Raw genomic sequence first — 25,798 nt, forward strand, 5'->3', positions numbered from 1 at the left:
CGTTTCATTTCCAATTTCATTTTTAGTTAACTCGTTCGTCTTCAACAGTGACAAAGAAAATAAAAAAGTGAAGCCTCGTAACCTACTCATGAGTATCTTGAATATATCCGTTAAAACAGACATTCAGCAGCTGTGCTTTATCATACATGTGTGTTAACTGTGAGTAAATGTGTTATATAGATCAAAATCTAATCTAAAAGTCTATGGATTATAAAACATTTTTTTATTGTTGCCCATTTCATGTTCCATTGTCATTCCTCTCATATGGCAAAATATATTCACAACATCTGTTCTTTATGACCTCCTTGTGGCAACCACAAGAAGCACATGCTTATGTGACCAAGTAAGTCCAGATATAAAACAGTCCATGAAGGATAATACAGATTATTTGTCCATTTTATTTTCCACCGCCCTTTTTCTTCTTTTTGGGCTTGCTCTCGTCTTCTAGAATAACTTCTTCTGCTGCAATTCGGACTCTCTTCGTCTTTGAAAGCTCCTGAATGAGTTCTGTGGATAGAAGCAAACAGATTTATGTGGATTTCAGTAAGAGAAAGCAGAACCACCCACAGTGCATCGAAAATCAAAATGCCTTAATATACCTTCTAATATCTAGAGCTCAAATCTCTTTCTTAATATGACGATGCAGAAGTGCAACGAGAGTGTTTGCAGGACAACTACCTTTAGACGTCGTTGCCTCAGCTGCAGGTTCCTCAGCGGTCTGCTGCACTGATGAAGGTTTCCACACAGCCAGACACGTCAGTCGGGCTGTTGTGTTCACTTCCCCGAGGAGAGTGGGAGACTCCAGCTCCTGTTGGACAATGCATTGCTACATTATTAACCGCACCTCGGCAGGTAACAACGGTGTTGTTCTGCTCATCTTTGTTTTTATTCTTATAAAAGGTTTTATATGTCCGATTTTTACTACATATCTGATTATACATGAAAATCTTATTTTCATTATTATTGCTTTTAAAATAACTTTATTCTTCTTCCTTGCAAAGTAGAATATGTCAACAGGTAATGCAGCTAAGGGATGTTGTATTTTAACACATAATTTGTGGCTACAAATGTAAATGTGGGATTTGGTTGAAGTTACAAGTAAATGGTTTAGGCTCAGATATTCATAAATAACACCAGAGACGTGCCTCTTTTAGATGAAGTTTCCACATTTTGATGAATCCGTCGTTTGAAGCCGTTACCAGAACGCAGTAATCCTCCATCATGAAACTGTCAATCGCTTTCACTCTAGAAATCACAAAATAAAGGTTTGTTCACTTACTTTTCACCAATATATGAGATTTAATAAAAAAACGAAAGATGTCTGTGAGATGAAGATATTATCAGCAATAACAAAAAAAAATATCATCAGTAAGTTTCATGCATTTCATTCTTACAAAGACAAGTCCAGTTCTCATCTCATCATTAGACGTGTGTTTTTAGAAATGCAGCTCTAAATTAACTGACATGGATCTGTAAAGTAAAGAAAAACCTTGTGAATTTACCTGGTTTCATGAGCCTTAAACTCACACACCCATTCCTCTTTACTCAGGTCACACAACCTCACAAACTCATCGTCTCCTGCGATGGCCAGGACGGAGTTCTGAAATACAAGCAGAATTATATTTATTTAAACTTAATCTAATGTCGCTTATTCCCGTCATATCTCGGTTCAAAAGCAGATACTAATAATCTCAACCACAACAATCTCTATATCACATTTAAATGTCAGTTTCTAGTCAGAGAACTCACATTTAAGAACTTGACAGACGAGATCCTCTTGGTGTTTGTGACGGTTCCGATCACAGAGGCCGTCTCCAGGTCGTAGATGTTCACTCTGTCATTCACCACAGCCACGTATTTATCCCCATCTGGAGACCATCTAACAATGTGTGCATCTGTTAAAAAGGGTTCGGAGAAAAAAAAAAAGAAAAAAAAGATTGAAGTCATTTCGAACACAGTAATATTATTAAAAGAACTTAAAAATGTCTTGACTTCAGAGTCCAAGGGGAGGCTTACTCTGCTTTATGTTTTTGATGAAGGCCGATCTTCCGTTAATCAGATTCCATGTCCTAAAAAGGATTTTTAAAAAAAAAAAAAAAGATGCAACAGTCAGTTTCTGATTCCCTGATAAATAAATGTTTACTTTCCAGCAGAGCTGTGACTTTTACCTGAGAGTCTTATCTGTCCCAACTGAAAGCGCAAGTTTCCCGGACGGATGGACGGATATCGACGTGACATGACCTCTGAGGAAAACAAGATGCAGTTATTTTACTAACACAAACATGGCCGTCTCACTCAGCAGCGTCCATCTCTCTCTGTGTGCTTACTGGTGAGCTTTGATGGATTTCAGACACTCCCACTTCTTTGTGCTCCACACACAAATGAGTCCATCCTCTCCTCCGCTCAGTAAATGAGACGTGCCATAAAACTCCAAGCAGGTGATGGTGCCTGTGAAATACAAGGAAGTTACGGGTCAGGTCTTCACTTTCTGTACACTTTGAAAAGCAAGCAAGGTCAACTCTTTCATGACATTTTATATGTGTTGTTCCAGCAGTAAAGAAAATGAATTAAGTGTGTGAAGCTGTCTGGATAAACAATCGTCTTTGCCTTTCTATCCATCCACACATCCTCCATCTCTACTGGACATACGTTGGTGTCAAACAGAAGACCTAATGAAGACCCTCACCGTCGTGATGCAGCAGAGCTCCGTGTTCGATCCGCTTCTTCATGTCGTACAGCTGTATGGTCTCATCTTTGCTTCCCGTCACGACAAACCTCTCACTGGCGGCCGCAGCTGATATGGAGGCTGTGTGTGCGTGATGTGTGAAGTCCGCCGTGGCTGTCCACTCCTGCATGATGCACAAAAACACAACTAACTAATGGACTCTTTGCAATATCTCAGGTGCTGAACCCGAGGAGAAAATAAACGTAGTGTTTGCTAGATCTGCCAGCTTCAAAAGCATGAAAAATCAGAAATTACACTGTCCATCATCACAGTAAACAACATTAAACATGTGGTCATAGTCGTGTATGACTTCCCATCAACCCCAGCGACAGTTTAGTTTACAAGAAGCCAGAGCAGACCATTACTTTTAAACACAACCACAAAAGAAGACAGTCCAACTTACTTTCTCATCCGTTTTGACTCGGTAACCAAAGGCTATCTGCTCGTAGCTTCCAGCAATCAGTCCCAGCACAGCTGCCATGCTGCCACTTGTAGCTATAGAGTGCTAAGCTAGCAGGCTAGTTAGCCTTCTTTAAACTTCAGCTTTCTTTCTGTCGCCCGATTTTGAGCAACAGCTAATAACAGCTCCAAAGAGTCCAAGCAGGGGCCTACACGAGAAACCCCGAGACGGTAAACAACGTAAACAACGTGGGGAAGCTGTTTAAGTATGAATATCTTACTAGCTATTTTTGCCAAAACAACGTGTGAGGCTGTTGCGCATGCGTAAAGTCGACTTCCTCCTGTCTAGTAAGTAGTGGTTTTCAGAATAAAAGCCGAGTTTTTATTACGCGTCAATGCAATTATGTAAATACTTTTCACAATGTCACTTTTCAAGTATGTAGTACTTGCAATTCTCAAAATTGGAGAAGGATATGCATTGCCTAATTTTGAGCAACAATGTGACAATTGAGGAGTTGAGACATTTAGAAAAAAATATTTAATGGTTAATGACAATAATAAAGAGCCTGTAGTGTGCCTTCACAATAATTATGTCATACTACAGGTCATTTTAGGTCATTTTGAAAAAAAGCTTATCATTTCTTTACTTAAAATTGAATTTAAATTACATTCAAAAATAATAGAATAAGCTTAAGTTAATATGTACTCATGTGTTGTTTTTTTTAATTATTACATATTTGTGGGGTAATGGTTGGGAGTTTAGAGGTATAACTATATATTTATAAAAACCCTAATCCTCACCCTTGTTATAACAACACGTTTTTCATATATTTAATCATTTAACAAGGAGACATTTCAGTACAAAACAATTACTGGCCTTAATAGCCTTATATTGATTATTTTGGATGCAGAAATGTAAGACAAAACGTGTATTAAAACTCAGTTTAAATGTTTTTCTATATTGCAATGACTAGGCGACATCTATGACAAGCACAATTTACTCACAGTAAGCCCACTGTAAATTATTAAAATGTATTGATAAAACTTCAGGATGGGGTCCGCCCTCGTCATGACGGAGGGGAGGGGCACGGACGTTTTCGGGTCTTGTCATTGGCTGGTTCTCTTTGGAAACGTCATGATTGACGCCTCAGATAACAGTTTTTTTGAGAGGATTCTATATCAGAGTAACTTTTTCAACTGAACGGAGTCATGGCGAGGAGGTAAGGTTTGGTGAAAATAGCAGATACATCAGAATGACTTATCTTTTAAACGGTTTTTTTTTTTTCATTTCCTTTTATGTGCATTCTTTGTTATTTTCTGATTGATGACACTTTTAAACAATACTCAACTCTTTGTTTCTACTGAAGACAAAAATGTTTGATGTAAACATCAGCCACATTTGCAACACAATACTTCTCAGGGTCCTTCTTGATGTTAATAAGTGAAGACTTTTTTTTATTTCTGGTTCAAACCAACAGCTGTTCTCAGTGCAGATTGCAGGTTTGTACAGTGGATGTCTGGATGTTGCACATTAGAGTTTGTTTTTGTTTGTATGTGAGAGCTGCAGGTTCTGGTTGTGATTAGTGGGTTGAAATAGACAACAGCACAAACAGGACAGGATTAGACTAGAAACAGACTCTGGTGCAATAAAAGTGTGTGGCGTTCCCCCCTCGTGATATTCTCAACTGTAGCCGAGCCAAATCAGAAACAGAGAAGTTTCTGTATTAGTGTGAGCTCCTTCCTGTCATTTGCTTCTTACTCAACTTTTTTTTTTCCCCAGTGAGTCAAACATCTGCTGTTCTTTTATATGGCAGGAAGTGTCAGTGGTACTATAAAATAGCATTTGAACGTTTTTTCATCTCATGTTACAACCTACAATTAGAGCTAGTTGTAACTTTATAATGGAGGTGGGGTCAGGTGGGGTCAGTTTTCCTAACTGGTCTGTGGGTTTTCTAACAAATAACCCCCCACCACCAAATCATGTCCTTGGGAGCAAATAAATAAGACAACAGAAGGCCTCCAGCTGCTGTAGGCTGCTCTATTTAAAAATTGCAAAGTAAAGCATGTGTAGGTAAATTTGCTGCAACAGTGGCTGAGTTTCAATGTAAAGCTGAGATGCACTAAGACTTTTATTAATATACTTAAAAAGGAAAACAGGAACAAAATAGTCAATGTGCAAGATGAACTTTGAAATCTACAATACTCAATATGGTTCGACACATGTTTGAGTTTGTTTAGCTCTTGATTAGACAAACATTGAGATCAAATTGTTGCTGCATTTGTTTGAAAAGGTCATTTCACCACATAAACAAACAATATTCCTCTTTCCCATTAGCAGTACTTAGTCTGACAGATAGTCTGGTTTTATTTGCAGGGGTTTTGAGATTTCTGCTGCCTCAAAATCAAAACTTCCAGCATGGACACAGCTATGGGGAAACTTTTTTCTTTTGTGATTTGGGTGAACTGACCAATGACTTCCAAGCAATGTTATTATTATACTATCAAACAGCATACACAGTACTTCATACATAAATAGCGTGAAAAAACAACAAATCAAGAAACGTTGAAAATCACAAGCTGTTATCTACTTAGTCACCCAGAAGTTTGTGATATGGATGGTTTTGGTATATTACTGCAACTTCCTGTTCATTTTAATCAACACATTTTGACAAGCGGGTAACGTGACGAGTAGGCCGTATCTTAACGGCACTATTTGATTGGTTTAACTGATGAATTCATCAGTCGTGGTAAAACAAGCGACCTCTTTCAAACTCATACTGGCTGTGAAGCACAAACAGTTCCTTCATCATTAATTCCTCCCATCCCAGGGTACAACGTGCAGCAGGACACTGAGTCACAGTAGCTGCTGTGGAGGAACAGCATTTACTTTGGCAGATTTCCTCCACTCTAGTGTTGAACACCGGAGCCCCCCAGGGCCGTGTGCTGATTGTTGATTTTAGAAAAAATGAGGCAAAGATACACACCTCTATCTACATGAATGGGGAAAAAAAATCCTCGTTAGTTTGAGCAGATTCCAAAACATATGTTTTAATGTCAGAAACGTATTATATTGCACCATTTCTGTTTCGTCTACCACTGCAACTCTACTTAATTCACTGCATTTACTTTCTTTCCCGTTTCACAGTCAAGAAGCCAATCAGGAGCTCACTGAGGTGCTAAACCAACTCTGGCGCCTGGATACCAACCGCCTCAAACCGGAGACTGATTACATAATTTCCCTACAGGTCATAATAAGTCTGCCTTCATTTTCTCTGAATTTCTCTGCAATGCAAAACACTCAGAGATACATGCAGTACATGAAAACCCCATGCAGTCAGTTGTCCTGCCTTTTGCAGCTACATGCTGATGTCTGTCTGCATATTTTTATGTGTTTTGCTCAGGGGAGGGCAGGTTATGTGCGTCAGGGCAGCAACTATGCCAGAGACCGGGCCAGGGCGCCGCTCTTCACATATGTCAACGAAGACAAACTCAAGGGCATCGAGACATATTTACGTAAGAAGCAGTTCAACCCCCCCCCCCCCCCATTGCACTTAATTTGCTCGAACCACCAACATTATTTAAACATGCATGTTTTGTGTAATGCAGATTTCATGAACTTGCTGGACAACTACGAGTCGTCCACAGGTGTGTCAGAGAAGGTGACGTCCGAGGAGCTTCAAGAGAACAGGCTCTTCATCGATTCCATGATGGAGACCGATGTCATGAAGGTGCAGATTCCCTTCTTTAATAACACATTCATTATCACAGTCAAACACACCGATCCTATACAGCAGCTGTTTACATCCCGAAATGCTGACAGTTTCAAGCTGCTTTTAACTGACCAGTTTGATGTCGTTCCACTCTGACACATTCTTATAATCCATTAGTTACAGGCCAGATGAGTTCCCATAACAAGAAGCATGGGAAACTCAAAGCTTTTAGCATGATGGGAATTTTAAAGAAACTAAGCTACAGCTACATAAAAGAGTTTACCTTTAATACTATAGATTAGTAAAATGATTTTAATTCATACCATATTTTATCACAATATAAAGATACCATACTGTCACTGTTGTTTTTTTTATTAATGTGTATGTTTAAACTTTGACTTGATGTCTAGGGGAACGCAAAAAAGATGGGAACAACATCGTAAGAAAAGGCTACAGAAGCACTTTAAGTTCATGAGTAGCATTTGACATAAAAATGATTAATGGAGAAAACTACAAACAGAAGCAAGTGAGGCGTCAGGGTCTTCAAGGACAAAATATAAAACAAGAACCCACACTAGATACAAGATAAAAACTCAAGATAATACTAAACATCTATAAAGCAGGAAATAAATAGTAAGAAAAGAAATGGCAGAGGAACCCTTACAAGACTTCTCTAAATAAAGTTACCATGACTAGAAAAAACTAAATACCAAGGTTTCAGCAGAGCTGTGTCAAGTTTCACCAGTTAACCTCCACCACAGACCAGCAGCAGACAGCTGAAGGGCCACAAAGGGACAGGAACCCAGACTCTGGGAGCAGATATGCAGCTCTGATTGTTGAGCGAGGACCAGGTGTGATCAGGCCCTCAGGTGAAGGCGAACTGAGACATTCCTGTTCTAACAAGAGGCTATATGTTTAGGATATGTTTTTATGCAACTTACTTATAATAATAGTTTCAAGTCAAAAGTGTTGGTTAACAAAACAATCTCAAAACAAAGTCAGTCTGCTAGCGATTCTGGAAGCAAGCTCAGCGGTTGTAGATGTTCAAATATCAGTTTTTCTGAGCACTTTTAGGACTTTTCCTCCATATCTGCTTAAAAGTCCGAAACACTTTAACTATTTCCGAGGGTAAGATTGATCTTTCAGTCTCAGGCATAATACAGACAGCTTTAGCCTGACGAACTATCTTTATCCTCAGTATGCTCTATTTTCTGATACTGTTCTTCGAAAGTGTTCTCTGATCCTAGCTCGACATGTCATCATGCTATTTGTTTTTTCTTTATAGTGTGCTCACAAGTATCTGGTCAGGAAGGGGCAGTCGCCATCAGGCAGTGGGCAGTTCAAGAGACAGCTGTATGACATCTGGTTCCGCCTCTACCACAGGGACAGGAGTGGAGGGTGAGTTTCACAATAACAGCAGGGGGAGCTACTGTAATGAAGGAAGACACGATGCTGGAGGTTAGAGCGCAGGTTTATTCATCTACAGCAGGGGAGACCAAACTTTTTTGACTGTGGGCCATATACAGAAAAATATAAAGAGTCATGGGCCAAGCAATAGTAAATATGTAGTTTTCAACCAGTTCACTGCAAGAAAACAGTGTTTCTATACCAGAAAAGTGCCATAGGAATTACATTTTCCATTAAAATAACACAACACTACATAAACATTACAGTAGGTTATTGTTGTAAAGGTCTTTTTGTACCTGCTGCTGCTAACCCTAACCCAGACGGATGAATATCCTTCTCAAGAACGAATAAGAAATCAAAAAATATATACAATATATATATATAAATATATAATATATACACTGTTTGCTCTTTTGTGCTCTCTGTGAAGTTATGTTGAGTTATGTTGAGACAAGAAGAAATATGAATATATGTACAAATAAAGAATACATTTTTGACAAAAAATACAATTCTAGCTTTTCTGGAGCTTTCAACCACATCTCCCAGTCTTCATTAGTTAATGGAGCGAAACTGCTCCACAAAAGGTAGTTAGTTTTTATAGTCAAACTATTATTTCCAAGGTCAGGAACATACTTTCATCCAAAAAAATACATCCGAGTGGATGGGTTTAATTTCACTTTAGTTTGCTGTACTGTTAAGAATTTTAATTTGCATTTATTTGATATTCGACTGCTTCTTTAAAGGAGAGCCCCAGGTTGTGTTACCTTTAGTGTTTTATCTAGTTAGCAATTCAAACACAGAAGATAAGAGGACATGAAGTTCATGTACGTGGAGACATAGTCAACCAATCTTTGAAATATGTTGTCGTTTTTTTATTACAGAGAGGATTCCTGTGGGTTTGAACATGTGTTTGTGGGAGAAACCAAGTTCGGCCAGGAGATCATGGGTCTGCACAACTGGGTCCAGTTCTACCTGCAGGAAAAACACGACCATGTTGACTACAAAGGCTACAAAGCAAGAGACCACAAAGATACAGTAAGAAAACACGGTGTCCTCATGTGAATTGTGAAGAAACTGAACACACTGAGCAGAAAATAAATGAGCTTTTTTCGTCGTTGTTTTACAGCCTGATGAAGATGACCATGTCCTGAACCTGCAGTTCAGCTGGAAAGGTTTGGTGAAGCCGGTTGGTGGCTGCTTCATTGGTGTGAGTCCAGAGTTCGAGGTGGCTCTGTTCACCATCATCTTCCTCATGTCGAATGAGAAGATGACGTCCGTGGTGGTGAAAGTGGACGAGTACGTGCTGGAGCTGGTTGTCTATCGGCACGGACGATCCATCGGCACGTCCTTCCCCAAACTGCTCAGCAGCAACCACAAGGATTTGTAATATCACTCCACCCAAGCTGTCTGATATTGTGTAAACATTTATATTTTCAACTATTTGTGTAACACTTTGATTTCATTCCTTTACAGTATAAACCTATAAGATAAATCTGGATCAGATTCTCTTTGCCCTAAACGTCAGGCTTAAACTGTCTATAATGAGTTTTCAGCCTAAACCTCCTGATCTGGACTGATATAATGGAAGGAGTATATCTTGTCACAATCATTTATCTGTCTGGTTCTGTATACTTTTATGGCGTAAATAAAAGTGTTTTTGTCTACAAATAAGTTGTGACATTTTTATCCTCTCCTGTTTGTGAAATAAGGTCAGATAGTTCACAAGATTTAGAGAAATGAAACCAAAGAAGTGACGTGACTCTTTTTAAGATATAAAGTTTAGCAATTTAGCACAAAAACAACTATTTGCCAATTTAACTGAGGCAATGCTGCCAAATATACTTGATGCAGCTTTATCATTTTACTCTAAAAAGATATATTTTTTTTTAAATAAGCCATGAATCTGAGGATAAAGACTAATTGTTTATTTGTGCTAATTAATTGTACTTAGCGTTCAGTACTCACGTTGTATACTACATATACAGTTAGATGTCTATACTGTGTATATGAATTACACATTTTTTGTACATGGAAGATTAAAGTTTTTAACTTGTGTCTTTAACAAGAATGTGTTTGTATAGATTTCTGGTGTTTCTTATGCATATGACAACACATTGAATCGTGAGATTGTGAAAGATTAAACCAGAACGATGGCACTTATTACGCAGTTATGGATTTATTTTTTAATATTTATATTTATCTGTGCATTTTGTTCATTCAATTCAGTGGAGGTCAGGCCTGCTTCGCCTCGCGGTTATTTCTGAGAACTGTACCTTTAAAATGAGCATTGGACGATCCCTCGCTTTGCGCATGCGTACTCAAACAAATCATGTCAAACCACAGAAATTAAACTGTTCCTCTGAAACCAACCTGAGGATGTGCTGAACGAGCAGGTAAACACAACCACGCCTTTAAAGCTGGATAAACTTCTCCTAGATGTTTAGTAACAGTAGCCTTGTATCTCATGAACAAACTTTTCCTGTTAGAGGCGACAAACATGGTCAGCTAACAGCTAGCCGCTCGGCTAACGTAGCCGTCAGTTGGTCAGCTCGTTACCACTCCGTCTGTTTGGGAGCCACCTGACAACCGCTCACATGACTCAAATAACTGCTGTCCGAGACATTACGACAGGAAGAAGATCATTTCAGTGTGTTTCTGTTTGCAGTTTGGGGATCGCTGGAGTGTCACTTAGGGGCTTGTTAAACAGCAAGCCACAACAACAACAACAACATCATGTTTGGTAAAAAGAAGAGAGCGCCACAGCCCAGAGGCCAGGGCGCTGCTGCAGCCAAGCAGGTAACAACAACAACAACAACAACAACACTGAAGGTGTTTATTGTGATGTTGCCTCTTGACAATAGCTGGGCGAAGTTGATCTCTCGCTTCGTGGTTGCAGATGGGTCTGTTTGTAGACCTGGACCCGGAGGAGATGATGATGGGCATGGAGGGGAATGTGGACGACCCGGACTTGGAGGCGGAACTTGCCGCTATTACTGGCAATACAGCTGCGGCAGGAGGGAGAGCCAAGCAGAAGGGGAAAAGTGAGTTCAGTGGTAATGATTAAACGTCCTGTAAACAATCCCTCTTAATAGTGAAGGGTGCAAACGCATTGGGATAGGATAAGGGCCAGACCTGTATCCTGTCTCGAGGGTGTTGGATGGGATTGAGGTCAGTAATCCGCACAAGCCAAACAAGTTCTTCAACAGGCTCTATTTTCATTTGCATTATTACTACATCATCATGTAATATGTTGTTGATCTCACATACAAACCCAGTGGGATACATGGCGTTATGTTTGTGTCGTAGGCCCGCTGCCCATGGAAGACATCGCAAAAATGGCCGATGAGTGTATGAAAGATGTCGATGACGATGAAGATGACGGTGACCTGGAAGACGACGAAGATCTATTGGTTGGTTTTTGTGTTTTATTATCTCTGCTCTCATGCCAGGGTTTGTGGCTGCCATTTGCCCGACACACGTTTTAAATACACTGGAATCAATACAAGTAGCTGTACAAACCCAACAAACAACAGCAGAGCCATCGAATAGACAACTGTACTGCTTGTGGGCCTCTTGGCCATCGGCCATGAGATTTAAAAGTCTTGTTGCCTTCACACACTCACTGTGAGCCTGTGAATGGTGGATACCCAAGTATAGTAGAGTTATTGATCTGAAATAACAAAGTACTCAATGTTGTAAAAAAAGAAAGAAAGTGGTACAGAGTTACTTTGTGTTGTAACAGCAGAATTAACTGCTTATTAATAGACTTATTTAATTATTTATTATTATTTTTGCATCTTTTTATCTAGGCTTTTTATTTTATTGGGTCACCAAACAACCATTTTCACACAGAGTGAGAATATCATGTCTTAGTATCTTTGGTATCCTAACATGTTGATGGATGTGCCACTACATTGGTTCATGTAAGGATGCAGTTTGAGTAGTTACAATAATCCCCAGAGCAATCCCAGTGTCAACAGTTAATTCATGGTGGCGTGGGGGAGGAGACCAGGAAGCTAGTGCACAGAGCTGAGAATTTAAGTCCTTTTTAATTCTTGATTAACTGAAATGTTAAAGTGATTTTGTAGCCATAAAGATGATATTTCAACAAAGATAATGGCCAGTTTATCCAGGTACTGATTCTCCTTCCAACTGAGTTAAACAACTGGAACAGAACCAGCTCTTTTTCATTGCAAAGTTGAGCTTGACAGGTGAACACCTGATTATTGGCCCACCTTATGACCCATAAACCGGAGAAAATACAAAACCCAACCTCACCTGGTAGGCATGTATGTAAAAATAATGCTGAATAAATGCCTGCGCAAATACCACAGTAACTATGGTAATAAGCCAAAAAGGTTTTACAGGTCTAACATTCCGGTTTAATTAGTCTGTTAATTGTTGAAGGGCCTTCATTTCATCTGCACATTTTGGTTCACAGTTCACTTTTATTTGTCAAACAGCTGCATGTCTTACCGAACGGAAAACTTGTCTCACATTTCTGTAGTCCAGCCTTTCATGTAAACAATCAAAGTTGGCTGTTGATCAGTTGCTGTATTTTTTTTTTTTTTTCCCCATCAGGCAGAGCTACAGGAAGTGGTGGGTGAGGAGGAAGCTGAGGATGTCGTACCTGTCTCCTCCACATCCTCTGCCACCGCTTCTCAAGCTGAAACACCAGAGTCGCCAGTGACGCAGGTACAATGAACGTTGCTGCCTGTCTGTAACTTGACACCAGCAGCCGCCAAAATACGAGTCGAAGCTTAAACTGTCGTCAGTCACAGGAAAGGGCTGGCGTATTGTCCTTCTTGCCCTCTGCTGGTTTACAAAATGACCTGCTTCTTTTGATCTTAAACCCCCTCAACTAGTTCTAAACAATAGTTGCTTACTTAATATTGAGTAGAATAGATGCTGTTGAGATTTACGTTTCCCACTCTTTCTAGTAAGTATGTGCATTCCTGTAACACATTTCCTTAAATACTTGTAATACTTTGTGTGCAGTATTTTAAACCTGTGATTAAAGATAAGATATAGATATGTTGAAATTTGATTCTCTCTTTTTATTTATCCGTGGTAAATACTTTCTCAACACCCAGTTCTAAAGTAATGTATTGACCTTTTAGCGTAGATTTACCAGCTGTTTTCAGATCATGTTGACAGTATCTGCCTGTTGTTTTTGGTGACGCAGCAGGACGTGACGGTCTCCTCAGCAGCTCCGGGCAGCCTCCAGCACACCCTGGAGGAGAGAGTTTTCATGTATAAGACGGCCTTGCAAAACGCCAAAACTGCAGGCGAGACCTCCAAAGTGAGGAGATACGATCGCGGCCTGAAGGTGAGCGACACTGCTGCCTGATGACATGTTATATGGTCACGGTGCAGAATTACATTTTACAATATTGTCTTATGTTTGTATATGGGATGATTTATCACAGGATTTTCCAAATGTCACAAAACGTTTTCACCGGATTTGTTGGTACAAGTTTCTAATAAGGGCTTATAAATTGTAACCCATGACTTTATTATGGTGAATAAATACTTTCACCATATGCTTTATCAGTGGAAGTCCATTAACAGGTATACAATATTTATATATTTACACATGTTCACGAGTCTCTCACTCTCTAATTAGCCATCAATTCTGCATTTTGACACGTTGAAAAGTCATTAATATTGGGTTTTAATAATGCCGGTAATCAAGTCTGCAGTTTAAGGTGAAAAACAATTATTTTTCACAAAACATTACATTACGTTACATTACATTACAGGCAGCTGTTTGACAAAACCAAAGTTGTTCTTATGAATAGTTTATAATGAATCTATAAAGCATTAGTAAATGATTAACTACATGAATAAAGCCATTCATTACAGTTTAATAACCCTTAATAAAGGTTGTCTTGCTAGAGAATGAGATGTCCAGCTTTAGTCACATATCTAATATAATCAACATGACATTTCAATGTATTTTAGGTTTTTTTTGAACACGCAGTGTGATTAGTATCTCTGTGTTAAGAAGGCCTGCTAGCTCCAGCTTGTTGTTCTTTACTCTGTTCTATGTTGTCTTCATTGTCTTTTTAGTGGTTTGAGTGCCACTGTTCAATTTCCGATCTTAACTTTATTCTATCCAAGAGGCAAAATAAAAGCAGTTCATCAACTGAAAATAATTACTCAATAAAGGTCTTTTCTTTAAATTATGTGAGCAACACTAAAAAGCTACAGATTACACCTAAAGGAAGACATCATGCTTTTTGTCATCTTTTAAATTATTTCTTAAAACCCATTATTTGTGATATTTACTTATTTTCTTGTTTCATAGTAATTGTTTTTATAATTTGTGAGTGGAATCACTGGACTACTGTGACGCTTCCTTCATTACACATGAAGTGTTTTTTAGATTTCAGACATCCTTTACAATTGCAGATGGTCCTGATTGTTATCGTTGCTCTCTACAGACTCTGGAGTCAATGTTGGCGGCCATTAAAAAAGGGAGACCCGTGAACGAGGCGGAGATCCCTCCTCCTGTTGCCACTGGAGCCCCGAGTGCCGCCTCTCGGCCTGCTGTTCCCCATCGACCGGCTCCCCCCGTTCCCTCGCCGTCTGAACCCACTCCTTCAGATCAGCAGGGGGAGCCTGCCGTACCGGAGATCCTCACCCCCAGCAGCGAAGAGGAGCAGTCGTCCTCTGCCGCCCTGCCCACTCTGAGCACCGTCCCATCTCCAGAGGAGCAGACGGAGGAAGCTGTCGTCCAGCCTCAGACCAGTCCGACAGATGGTCCGTGTGAGATGGATTACACAAAGTTATATCAGTGAACATATAGGATATTAGAGAAAGTGTAATTAGGATTGTGGATTCATTGTTTGGCCCTCATTTTAAGACTAGTTGGTTAAATATTAGTGCATTACTTAAAAATAATCCTGACCTCAATTAATACTTTGGTCTTTAATTTGATTCCTCGTAATGTATTCCAGCACTCTTTTCATCCGGTGCGCCTCCACGTTGTGAGCTTCTTGATATAGAGTGAGTGTGAGCCTTTCATTGTGTCATTTGTTCTGCGTGTCTGTCCTCGTGAATCCACAGCGAACGAGTCGACCAAGACGTTGCTTTTGGAGAGGCAGAAAGAATACAAGATGGCAGCTCTGAGAGCCAAGAAGCAGGGAGATGTGGAGCAAGCCCGGCTTTACTTCAAGACCAGCAAGGTGAGTGGAGAGACCACAACACTGTCCTGTGCAGGAATTTGTATCGGTGGTGTTTTGAATAAATTTGAATCCCTTTTTTTTATTTTTTTAGGAGATTCAAATTTATACAAAACACTGCTGGTATAAAAAATGTTTCTTGGTTTTCTGTGTTGTGTGCCAGCATTTTACTCACAGTGAATCATTTAGTTTTAGCATGGTGTTAATATTAATGTGCTTAATAGATGACAAGTAGACTCATGTGTTACCTGACAACTTTCTTGTAGAATCTGTCGGATATGTTTCGTTTCATTTTGAAATTTAAAAATAAAAAACAAACTCATGTATTTATTTTGAGCCAAATTAAATGGTTTCAATGATTTTTTTACAAACTTATGCAGGCAACCAGTATGACATTCTTGACAACATACAATAATCACTGTAGTCTTTCACATATATAGTTGCTGAGCTACAACTGTTAATAAAGTGAAACTCATTTCTTGATCCTGTCTTTTATGTCTCTATTTTTCACTACAAGCTAAATACAAAATACAGCCTTGTGTCTGCTGCAACTGGAAGCAAACATCCAAACTATTTTGCTCAGCAGAGCAAGTTTCTGATGTAGGGATGTAGCAGCAGCTGCGTTTGTGACAACAGACACACTGTTGTGTTTTTAACCTGATGCTTGCTAAAGAAGAAAAATAATTGTGCGGCCTGTTGTCTGGGCCTGTTGCAGGATTTCCCTCTCAAGAATGTGAAACATGCCAACAATTTGGAAGTAGACAAAGACCATCGTTGTGTTTGAGAGTTTGGGTTTGCTGTAATTCTGTGTTGCAGAGGTTCGATGCGGTGATTGCGGCGTTGGATAAGGGACAAGCAATCGACCTGGGTGGCCTTCCTCCATCTCCACAGGGTGAGGAACACTGGTATAACGTGAGAGAGAACAAATTCATTTTTAGATGATTTCTAAAAAAAACACTTATGTAAATACAATGAGACATTATTTTAAAAGTTGATGAAATTTGTAATTGTGCAGGTGAATTATGATCAATCCTAAACAAGAATAGAAGCACCATGTTGAGAAACTGCAGAACAATAATTATTTGAAATGTTTTGTTTTAAACACAAGCCCTGGATTATATTTTAAAAAATTAAAGAAATATGTCTAGAAACCCGACATTTCACCAAATGTATTAAAACAAGTCAGTCGTTTCTCTGGACAGAAACCTGTTGTATCTGCTTCTGTATGTTTTCATTTATCTCGTGTTGTTATATTTCAGCGACAGGAGGAAGCTCTGCTCCAGTGAGGGAAACTCCCTCAAGGCAAAACATAGATGTCACCCAACTGGTTACAGCCGCTCCAGGTAGTAATACTATCAGCGCATGTATTCCCTTTGCTTGTGTCGCTGCAATGGCTCAAGTTTCTTTTTAACCAGTCATGCAGTTCTGTGTCCAATTCCCCCTTACTTCTCTTAGCAGTATTTAATATGGACCAGCTAATGTGAGCTTGAGGCTAAACATCAGAGGTGATGTCAAAGAGAAGGGAACACACGGCTCTTTTAATATATTTTCTTAATGACTAACTTTTTAACTACCAACCAAATCACCTCCACAGTTCTGTGTCAAATTCTTAGTCTGATTTATTACAATACTGAGGAAAATCTTTGAAAACATTGTTGCCCTCAGCCGCCGCCCCCCCCCCAGCAGCCCCTTCGGCTCCCAAAGACGTGCTGGAGGCTCTCGAGCAGAGACGAGCCAAGTATGTGGAGGCGTCCAATCAGGCCAAAGCCGGTGGAGACGACCGCAAGGCCCGGATGCACGACCGGATCGCCAAGGTACAAAGAGAGCCTCTCCTCTACATTCTACATTTCTACATTGACAGAATACTGAGACTGAGTTTGTCAGGCTCTATTGTACACGATTATCTGTAATATAAAATAATAATGGTATGAAAATATATGTGGGTTTGAATACCATTGGCACCATTCCTAAAAACGCTGCACTTCTTGCACTACAACAACAGCTCGTTTCTCTGTTTACCTCATGACAGCAGCATTTTAAAGATGTTTAACGTCTCTCCTCCTGCAGCAATACCAGAGCGCCATCCGAGCTCACAAAGCAGGAAAAGCGGTCAACTTTGAGGAGCTGCCGGTTCCCCCTGGTGAGATTCTTTTGTCATTAGTCATGTTTTTAGAGTTGAATGTTATTTACATATAATTTGTTCCACAAAAATGAATTTGAATTTTTGTTTGCGGTTTTGTAGTCCCGGGGTGTGACTTTGTACTGTATCACTATAAAAGCTGTCAGTGAGTGTTTTTGTACACGTAAACGTAGCGTTTAAGAACTGTAATGCCAGTCAGATTACAGATTTAATTAGTTTTATTATTCAGGTTTTCCTCCAATCCCGGGCCAGAAGGAGACGGGAGCGGAGCAGGGATTCATTGCTGCTCTGGAGGCAGCAGATAAGCTTTCCTCCACTGATGATGCCGAAATGGCGAATGAAGCAGAAGAAGAAGAAGATGAGGAGGAAGAGGTGGGCTATCAGCAGCACGTTATATATGTTATATATCCTTTTATTAATGTGGTGTTTTGTGTTTGTTGCAGTCGAAGCCTGCAGCTCCAGAAGGGCCAAAGAAGCTCATGTTAGACGTCCCCACTGCAGGGCAAGGACGGAAGAGGACTCCGTCAGCTTCACCTGACAGAACAACCACCAGGGAAGGACTTTCACCATCAGGTCCGTCCGCAGAAGGAAACTTTTCCTTAAGCAGGTCACAGAAGTCTCTTTTAATTTCTGTGACCCTTAAAATCATTTGAAGATATTCAAGGGATTGTAACTCTGTAAGAGTAAATGTTGACTGAAAGTAGTATAGTTCTGTGGCGTAAGATGACCAAAATCAACCAAACTCTACACTTCAATCACCAAAGGCTGCTGGTGCCTTCAGGTGGTAGTTTGAGTTATTAGTTTTAATATAAGGAAAACAAATAACACACCAATTAACATGACTGGAATGAACAATGAGAAATGCACACACACGACAATACTTATTAGAGCGGCAAAGATTAGTTAATTAATAGATTAGTCGATTGTTTCAGTCATTTTTTTAAGCTGAAAATCCCGAAATTCTCTGATTCCAGCTTCTCAAAAGTGATTTGCGGTGAGATGTGAGTATAAATTGTATTAGAGCATAAAGCAAATTGGAATTGTCAGCTTAATTAATAATGAACATAATTATTAGTTGCAGCCCCAATACTAATAATGTAGCAAATGCTGTCCAGACAAGAACAAAAACACCAGACAGTCCGGTCCTTCCACCTGCAGCCATGCTGCAAATGACCTTATTTTCATTACTGTGTAACAAAGAAAGAAAGACGGCCATAACTGTTCACATGAAGCACCTGTGCAGAGGTAAACCTGATCCCCACTAAAAATAAAACATCTACTCGTTTACATTCGGTTTACTCTCTTGTCTTTCTTCGTCCTCCAGCGGGTCAGCAGCTTGAGTTTCTGGAGGGCAGGAAGAAGCAGTACATGAAGGCGGCTCTGCAGGCAAAGCAGAAAAACGACATGGAGCAGGCCAAGATCTTCCTCCGCACCGCCAAAAGCTTCGAACCCATGATCGAGGCAGCACGCAGCGGCAGGACTGTGGACATTAGTGCGGTGAGCAGACGGGCAATTTACTCTGCAAATGAATCCATTTATGATTTACTTAGACCCAGCTTGGTGTTAGAAATAGCTCTTATTCTGTTATATCAAATGTATTATGATTATTGTGACTTGTGTTAAATTCTTGACAAAGTTTGTACTTGTTTTTGTTTCAGTATTTAAGAACGTCATATGATAAGTTGTCGTATGTCATGAAATATTCTAGGTATAGTATATCATAAAGAGTAATTAAAACATAATTATAAAGTAATGAACAGTCCTACAGTAGTCTAGTATTAGTTATAAAAATATCAGATAAAAAGTCTTATTATAGTATCTCATAAAATAATGTCATACATCAAAAGTTATAGTATTGTCTGGCAACATTTACAGATATTGATGTGAACACATGGAGAGTCCTGCTGTGGCTGACTTCTCTGTTCTGTTTCCTGTAGGTGCCGTCGCCCCCTGGTGATGAAGACGAGGACTTCATCCTGGTTCATCACAGCGACGTGCAGATCTCAGAGAAGGCAGAGCAACTTTACACACAGCTGGCCAAGATCCTCAAAGAGCAGTACGAGGTAAAATGACCGATTAGCTCGTGTTTGCATTTGGATTAATTTACATTCCTCAAATCACCAAATTCTTACCTCGCTGATTTAAAAAAAAAATGTTATCGTCATGTACATTTTTCAGGTTTCCCATCACCCAGAAGACACTTTAATCTCTCCAGAATCCAAAAAAAGATTCAGCTCTCTGATATTTATATATTTAAGTTTCCAAAATTATTTCTGATCCCAAACAAAGATTTAGATTTTGTCTGGTTTCTCTGCACTGTTCTTATTCATTTTCCTTGAGATATCTGACGTCTGTTCGTTTTCCTCTTTTGTTAGAAATGTATGACTCACTCCAAGCAGTTCACACACCTGGGGAACGTCTCCGAAACAACAAAGTAAGCTTCCTGTGCAACTATTGTCATTAACAATAAGACTGTTTATCTCCTGGGATTAAATGGATTATCCACTCTCTAAAATGATTCAATTATACAGTCTATAAAATGTAAAAACAAATTGAATGTTTATTTAAATTACACAGTGAACTGCAACAGAAGGATGTTATAAAGTCCCCACGTAGAGTCGACTGATTTCTCAAAGAAGATGTTTTGTGTGTGTGTGTGTGTGTGTGTGTGTGTGTGTGTGTGTGTGTGTGTGTGTGTGTGTGTGTGTGTGTGTGTGCGCTCTAGGTTTGAGAAGATGGCGGAGAGTTGTAAGAAGAGTCTGGAGGTGCTGAAGCTGGCTCAGTCCAGAGGTCTGCCTCCTCCTAAACATCACTTTGAGGAGAGATCATTTCACACTGTCAGGTAGGTGTTATACTGCAAAGATTTCTGTAATGAGCTCTCATTCATTAGTTATAAAAGTTAGAAAAAAATAGAAGCTTGCAGTGCCAGGAATAAAGTCAAAGATGCCTTGTTTAGATGTTTCAAATGTTTAAATATTGACACTCTTTGGCCACTTTATTAAATTCACCTCAGCAATTTGAAGGATGTTTGACTTTACTCAGTTTGTATTTATAGTGGATGCCTCAGCAATGAATCACTCATCTATTTATCTTTCTTTTCATGCTTTCTTTCTTTCCTTGGTTCCTTTCAGGATATTTCCAGACCTGAGCAGCACCGACATGGTTGTTATCATCGTGAAAGGGATGAATCTTCCTGCTCCTAGTGGTAAAAACAAAACCATTTATCAACCGGGCTCCATATACTGTACAGCAAGTTTACATGGCGTCTGCAAGTACTGAAATAAATGGTTCTGAAAACACTTTAATTAATTCAAATCTTAAAGTAAGTCAACAGTTATTTTCATCATGTATTATAGTTTCAAGTGACACTAAAATATCTTAAATACAAGTTGCTGAGACTTTTAGCTTTATGTCATTTTGGCCTTCTGTCATAAACCAAAACCTTTTGCAAAAGCTCGTACTGGTTGATGCTTCGTCGTAAACGTTCTCTTTCTCCTTCAGGAATTCAAACAAACGATCTGGATGCATACGTGAAGTTCGACTTCCCCTACCCCAGCGCGGTAAGAGGCTCAGACTGCCGATCATTTTAGTTCTCATTTAAACCGGTGACTTCTCTCCTTAAAGTGTTTGGCTTCTGTGTTGTTGTCACCAGGAGCAGCCGCAGAAACACAAAACAGCTGTCATCAAGAACACCAACTCCCCAGGTGAGACATGAACAACATCGCTGTAGATCTGTGGGGTTCATATATTTGTATCGACAACGAGGATCATTTAAAAAAAAAAAAAACATGTTAGTTTCACTTTTTCCAAGAGGTTTGGACACAAAACACTTCATGAATGTGATGCTGTGGTGCAGATTAGAGAGTGTGTAGAGTAAATCAATGAACTATTAAAATTATTGTAAGTATCCTTATTTATTTATCTTGAAATTATTTTTGTTATTTACGTTTTATGTCTATATGAGTGGTTTAATTTCAAAATAATACAAATAAAACAAAGCAAAGATGCAAACTGTTTTAAGAATTCAGTAGAGTGAGAATCACAATCAGGTTTTCATAGATTTCGTATATCTCTATGTCTGTGATCTCTTTCAAACTAAGAATACAAGCAGAGCTTCACCCTGTCAATCAATCGGAAACACCGCGGCTTCAGGAGGGTGGTGACGTCTAAAGGCCTCAAGCTGGAGCTGCTGCACAAAGGGTGAGTCTCACACAGCTGCTCCCGCTGCAGGGAGTCGACCTCACGCCGCTTCAGTTTGGTGATCCGCCGCAGCAGCTGGTCGCCCTCACAGAACGGGATGCTTTCCTCTAAATCTGTGGCTCAAATCTCAGAAGTGGAAGCTTCGGTGAAATGAATTATCAAAGTTCACACCGTAATGATTATCACTAAGTTGATATGTTACAATATTTGCTTAATTTGCATACACAAAACGATATTCGCAAAATCACATTGGAGTTAAACTATTTATTTGTGTTTTTTACCAAAACAAAACCCCAAAACGTTCTTTTACAGCAACATGTTTTGGTACGATTTAACTGTTCAGTGTTTATTTAGACATAAGAACACTGATATATTGATGTTAAAAATGTTTAGCCCTTGCTGGGAGTTGATTTTCATACTGGAGAGGAAGGAAAGAAGGGGGAAAAACACGATATATAACTATAAGTAATACAATATTACAGCGATTGTTTCACACGTTTTAGTCGAGGGACTAAAACATGGTCCTTGGAAAGTCAAGAGTTTGTCTTACTTCCAGTTTTATGCTCAATGTTTGTCGGCAAAGTTTCTCCGAACATTGATACAAGTAACCAGATGAAAAAGTCTGAGCTTTGTCTTGTTATTTCACAGCTGCATTCATGTCAGAGTAGCTAAAGAAAGCCAGCTGTGTGTTGCTCAGTGACGCCGTGTTTCATCTCGCAGCGGTTTCTTGCGGAGCGACAAGCCGATCGGGACGGCCCACGTAAAGCTGGAGAAGCTGGAGTCACAGAGTGAAATCAGGGAGATCGTAGAGGTGAGTTAGATCAAAAACAAAGCTGATTGAGAGGAGGAGCTTTCATAGTCTGTTTTCTGAGATGTTCGGGGACATAATAATTATCAGTAACTGAGACGCTCGTGTCTCTGTTGTCAGGTGATGGACGGTCGTAAAGCCACAGGCGGTCGGGTTGAGGTTAAGATCCGGCTGCGGGAGCCTCTGAGTGGACAGGACATGCAGAAGAGCACCGAGCGCTGGCTGGTGATCGACCCGTCACAGGTAACATGAGACAAAACGCTGTTAATACCATTGTGTTTGCAGCTGTTATCTCAAAATACACACCTGGGATGTCAAAATAAAAAATAAAACTTCTGATGTTGGTTCTTTTGATCTAAAAGGTTCTCGTTTAGATGCTGCTGCAAGATTAAAGAGGATTCACAAGATAAAGGTAGTTGTCTTGCAAATTTTTCGTCTGAATTGAATGAAAATGAGGAGACATGTTTGACGTAGGAAAGATTTGAATACCTTTGGACAGAGCCAGGCTAGCTGTTTCCAGTCTTTGTGCTAAGCTAAGCTAAGCTAAGCGGCTGCTGGCTGATCGTCTAACTCTTGGCATCAAGCCCTTTACTATTATCTTAAATGTAGGTGTACGGATGCATTTGGCTGTATTCGATTCATCTGACTGATAACGAATGATTTATCTTGCAGATTAAAGGCACTCAATCAGAAACACAGGACAGAGTTTGGGATGTGATGAGGACGGTCTGTTGTTCAGTCTGACCTACGCGGGTCTTTGACTTCAAACTTTTGCACATTTGGAAGACAGAGGAGCTCCTTTCACACTGCGGTCCACCAGGAGGAGACACGGAGCCGGTTTAGGACCGGCCAGCGTGTCCGTCTTCAGTCCGACGGGACGGACCATTACTTGTCTAAACCGATGGTTAGCACAGGCTGAAGAGGCTGAAGAGTCTCCTTGAGGACAGCAGGCCACGTGTCCTCCGCTAAGAGGCTCGGTGTCGAGCTAACTACGACTTAAGTTAATATATATCAGAGAATGTGTACATATTCCTCATATTATTACAGCTCTGGTATCTAGAACTGCACCTATGCACTAATACCAAAGTAATCACTGTTGCTGTAAAATCCTGCATATTTGAAATTTGCCTTTCAGCAGCCAAACCTGACGCCAGACCCCCGACACATTTCATCTGGTTTCAGTGTGAGAACGAAGGCAGACGCAGAAGCTCTGCGATGTTTTAAAGGAGTAAGCCAAGTAATGATGATGATGATGATGATGATGATGATGATGCTATATAATAATGTTGAAGATCACACTCCCTTTTGTTTTTGGCACCTTTCACTTTGATTAGGAAGTCCTCTTGACTGCGGTCACTAAACTGCACTGTCACATTTGTATTTGTCTGTTTTACACTGAATGTGAGTTCAGCTCATCTTTAATTGTTAATGTCTAAAAAGCTAAATATTAATTTAGCTTAAGGAAAACCCCCATTATTACACAGATAAGATGGTAATATTTTTTTAACGTAGACATGATTGGGTGACTAAACTTTGATAGTATCCTGTACACATCACCTCTTGACCCGTTCTGTATCCAACACACCAACATGAGAGGCATCAGTCTCCTCATCCAACTCTTGTCAAGAGTGCATTCCCCAAAATGTGTAGAACTACTTTTTACTACTATGCAACAGCCTCTGAGGCGTGGGATGATTATTTTTATTTTTTTAAAAGGGCCAGTTCACCCAAATTACAGGAAGACTTTCTGTTTTCTTACTTGCTGCGTTTTGAAAAGGAAAAAACAACTGGAAAATGATGTTGGAATTGAAAGTAAATTTTTTTACCTTAGTAGTTTAAGGAAAACAATTAACTTCCAATCTCAACTTTAATGGACAATACGTCTTTAAAGTGAACATCAACCAATCTGCTGATTAGAAAAAGAGCTCCAGAACAGCTACTAGATGGACCTCACAGTGAAAGCTGTTGGTTTGAGTTGGAACCAGAACATTGAGTGAACTGACCCTTTACTGCAGCATTGTAATAAATGCTAGTTCAGAAGCCATAAACACACTGAGCCAACATTAATACCGTTTTCCAACTGGTTTACCTCAAAGTAAGACGACACTGGTCACATTTGTTTCTCATAAGGAAAACCTCATGGATCAATGCAACCTGAAGTTTACCATAAACATTGCCCTTAATAATGAAACCATACAGTTACCCATCATTTTATTTTGTTAAAACATACATAATGCTGTTTGTATTTACAGAACGATAACCTCTGGAATAATCTGTAAAACAGAATCAAGGCTTTATTTTGTTTTTAATTCTGGATTAATTTGCCTGTCCTGCTTAAAAATATACCAATTAAAATGATCTTGTTTTGCATTGTCAAGTACTTTTCTTTGAGTAAAAAAAATAAAATCTGAATTTGCAATAAAACTTTTGAAGAACCTGAATAAAAAGGCAAAAACTAAACATTCATTTTAATTTTCTATAAGCTTTTATTTTACATATACTACAGTTTTTCGATAAAGACCACTTTGACATTTAAAGGAAAGGAGGACAGGGTTTTTGGCTTTTCAAACTTTTGACTGTTTATTAAAAAAAGGAAAAAAAATATTTGAACAAAACCCAAACAATGACGGAACTGAATGAGTGGATCGTCTAAAGATAGAACTGTTAAAATGCAACGTTGATTTGCTCTCTTCGATTCAAGCTGGTTTGCATGCAGTGTTATAGGTTCAGATCTAACGTCTTACAACTAAAAATAAAAAAAATAATGCTACTTTTTCAGTCTAACAAATTGCACCTTTTTCTTTTGGATTTAGGACATATTGCACACGTCAGATAATGCCAAAATAAAACGTAACAGAAGACAGGAAGTCAGAAGAATAAAGCCTCACGTCTCCTCTTCATTAATGCTAATTTATAAAAACAGAAGTGATGAACGTCACCCAGTGAAGACACAGTGATTGAGATACACCAGCTCTGGTAGGATCACAGTAATAAACCCAGAGCTGGTCACCTGTTGACCTCTCATTCAGTCCTTACTGAACATGTGAAATCGGCTTCACCAACAATACTTTGCTACAGTGGCTCCTAAAATACTTAAAAAAAAAAAAAATTGAGTAACGAATACAGAGCAGCTACGGGTCGAATTCAGAAGCGTCGGCTCGTCTGCAGGTTTTCATGTGATTGTCTGATTTACAATTGTGATGACGAGATTCATTTGACCGA

General features: G+C 39.4%; 3 protein-coding genes across 5 annotated transcripts; 2 read left to right on the forward strand and 1 right to left on the reverse strand.

The window, feature by feature from the left end:
• Positions 1-200: 200 nt before the first annotated feature.
• On the reverse strand, positions 201-3,447 carry pak1ip1 (PAK1 interacting protein 1). The gene is made up of 10 exons (XM_068701592.1): positions 3,129-3,447; positions 2,687-2,849; positions 2,328-2,448; positions 2,169-2,243; positions 2,017-2,069; positions 1,750-1,895; positions 1,503-1,600; positions 1,146-1,245; positions 679-808; positions 201-507 (listed from the first exon to the last, which is right to left on the reverse strand). Exons 1-10 carry the CDS (start codon positions 3,204-3,206, stop codon positions 398-400), a joined length of 1,074 nt encoding a protein of 357 aa, XP_068557693.1. The 5' UTR covers positions 3,207-3,447; the 3' UTR covers positions 201-397.
• Positions 3,448-4,302: 855 nt separating this feature from the next.
• LOC137866140 (uridylate-specific endoribonuclease C-like) lies at positions 4,303-9,932 on the forward strand. Its single transcript, XM_068701839.1, has 7 exons — positions 4,303-4,344; positions 6,270-6,369; positions 6,526-6,637; positions 6,731-6,852; positions 8,120-8,232; positions 9,123-9,276; positions 9,368-9,932. The coding sequence occupies exons 1-7, from the start codon at positions 4,334-4,336 to the stop codon at positions 9,626-9,628; spliced, it is 873 nt and encodes a 290-aa protein (XP_068557940.1). The 5' UTR covers positions 4,303-4,333; the 3' UTR covers positions 9,629-9,932.
• A 612-nt stretch (positions 9,933-10,544) lies between these two features.
• cc2d1b (coiled-coil and C2 domain containing 1B) lies at positions 10,545-24,946 on the forward strand. 3 transcript variants are annotated; one of them, XM_068701815.1, is made up of 26 exons: positions 10,545-10,634; positions 10,907-11,037; positions 11,138-11,282; positions 11,548-11,651; positions 12,823-12,936; positions 13,427-13,570; positions 14,688-15,006; positions 15,313-15,431; positions 16,245-16,320; positions 16,688-16,771; positions 17,094-17,242; positions 17,496-17,568; positions 17,798-17,940; positions 18,012-18,141; positions 18,893-19,065; positions 19,506-19,631; positions 19,944-20,002; positions 20,294-20,410; positions 20,700-20,773; positions 21,070-21,128; positions 21,221-21,272; positions 21,669-21,768; positions 22,489-22,579; positions 22,697-22,819; positions 22,939-22,988; positions 23,249-24,946. In XM_068701815.1, exons 2-25 carry the CDS (start codon positions 10,975-10,977, stop codon positions 22,948-22,950), a joined length of 2,649 nt encoding a protein of 882 aa, XP_068557916.1. In that variant the 5' UTR covers positions 10,545-10,634; positions 10,907-10,974; the 3' UTR covers positions 22,951-22,988; positions 23,249-24,946. The 3 variants fall into 3 exon arrangements, with proteins under 3 accessions (XP_068557916.1, XP_068557917.1, XP_068557918.1); XM_068701816.1 differs by having other exon boundaries at positions 13,430-13,570; XM_068701817.1 differs by lacking the exons at positions 22,697-22,819; positions 22,939-22,988; positions 23,249-24,946 and having other exon boundaries at positions 22,417-22,494.
• Positions 24,947-25,798: the final 852 nt, after the last annotated feature.

This window comes from Cebidichthys violaceus, unplaced genomic scaffold, assembly GCF_023349555.1.
Source record: "Cebidichthys violaceus isolate CVI_PGR_0920_01 unplaced genomic scaffold, fCebVio1.0.p SCAF_8, whole genome shotgun sequence".
In the NCBI taxonomy this organism is placed as follows: Eukaryota; Metazoa; Chordata; class Actinopteri; order Perciformes; family Stichaeidae; genus Cebidichthys; species Cebidichthys violaceus.

What these genes read in the sequence shown, in the direction of transcription:
- cc2d1b (XM_068701815.1), top strand. Translation starts at nt 10,975, where the DNA reads ATGTTTGGTAAAAAGAAGAGAGCGCCACAGCCCAGAGGCCAGGGCGCT. An exon ending in CAGAGTCGCCAGTGACGCAG is followed by an intron (nt 12,937 to 13,426) that starts GTACAATGAACG and finishes TTGGTGACGCAG; the next exon opens with CAGGACGTGACGGTCTCCTC. An exon ending in GAATCTTCCTGCTCCTAGTG is followed by an intron (nt 20,774 to 21,069) that starts GTAAAAACAAAA and finishes TTTCTCCTTCAG; the next exon opens with GAATTCAAACAAACGATCTG.
- pak1ip1 (XM_068701592.1), bottom strand. Translation starts at nt 3,206, where the DNA reads ATGGCAGCTGTGCTGGGACTGATTGCTGGAAGCTACGAGCAGATAGCC. An exon ending in CATCAAAAACATAAAGCAGA is followed by an intron (nt 1,896 to 2,016) that starts GTAAGCCTCCCC and finishes CCTTTTTAACAG; the next exon opens with ATGCACACATTGTTAGATGG. An exon ending in CGTCTGTCAAGTTCTTAAAT is followed by an intron (nt 1,601 to 1,749) that starts GTGAGTTCTCTG and finishes CTTGTATTTCAG; the next exon opens with AACTCCGTCCTGGCCATCGC.
- LOC137866140 (XM_068701839.1), top strand. An exon ending in GGGCATCGAGACATATTTAC is followed by an intron (nt 6,638 to 6,730) that starts GTAAGAAGCAGT and finishes TGTGTAATGCAG; the next exon opens with ATTTCATGAACTTGCTGGAC. An exon ending in CACAGGGACAGGAGTGGAGG is followed by an intron (nt 8,233 to 9,122) that starts GTGAGTTTCACA and finishes TTTTTATTACAG; the next exon opens with AGAGGATTCCTGTGGGTTTG.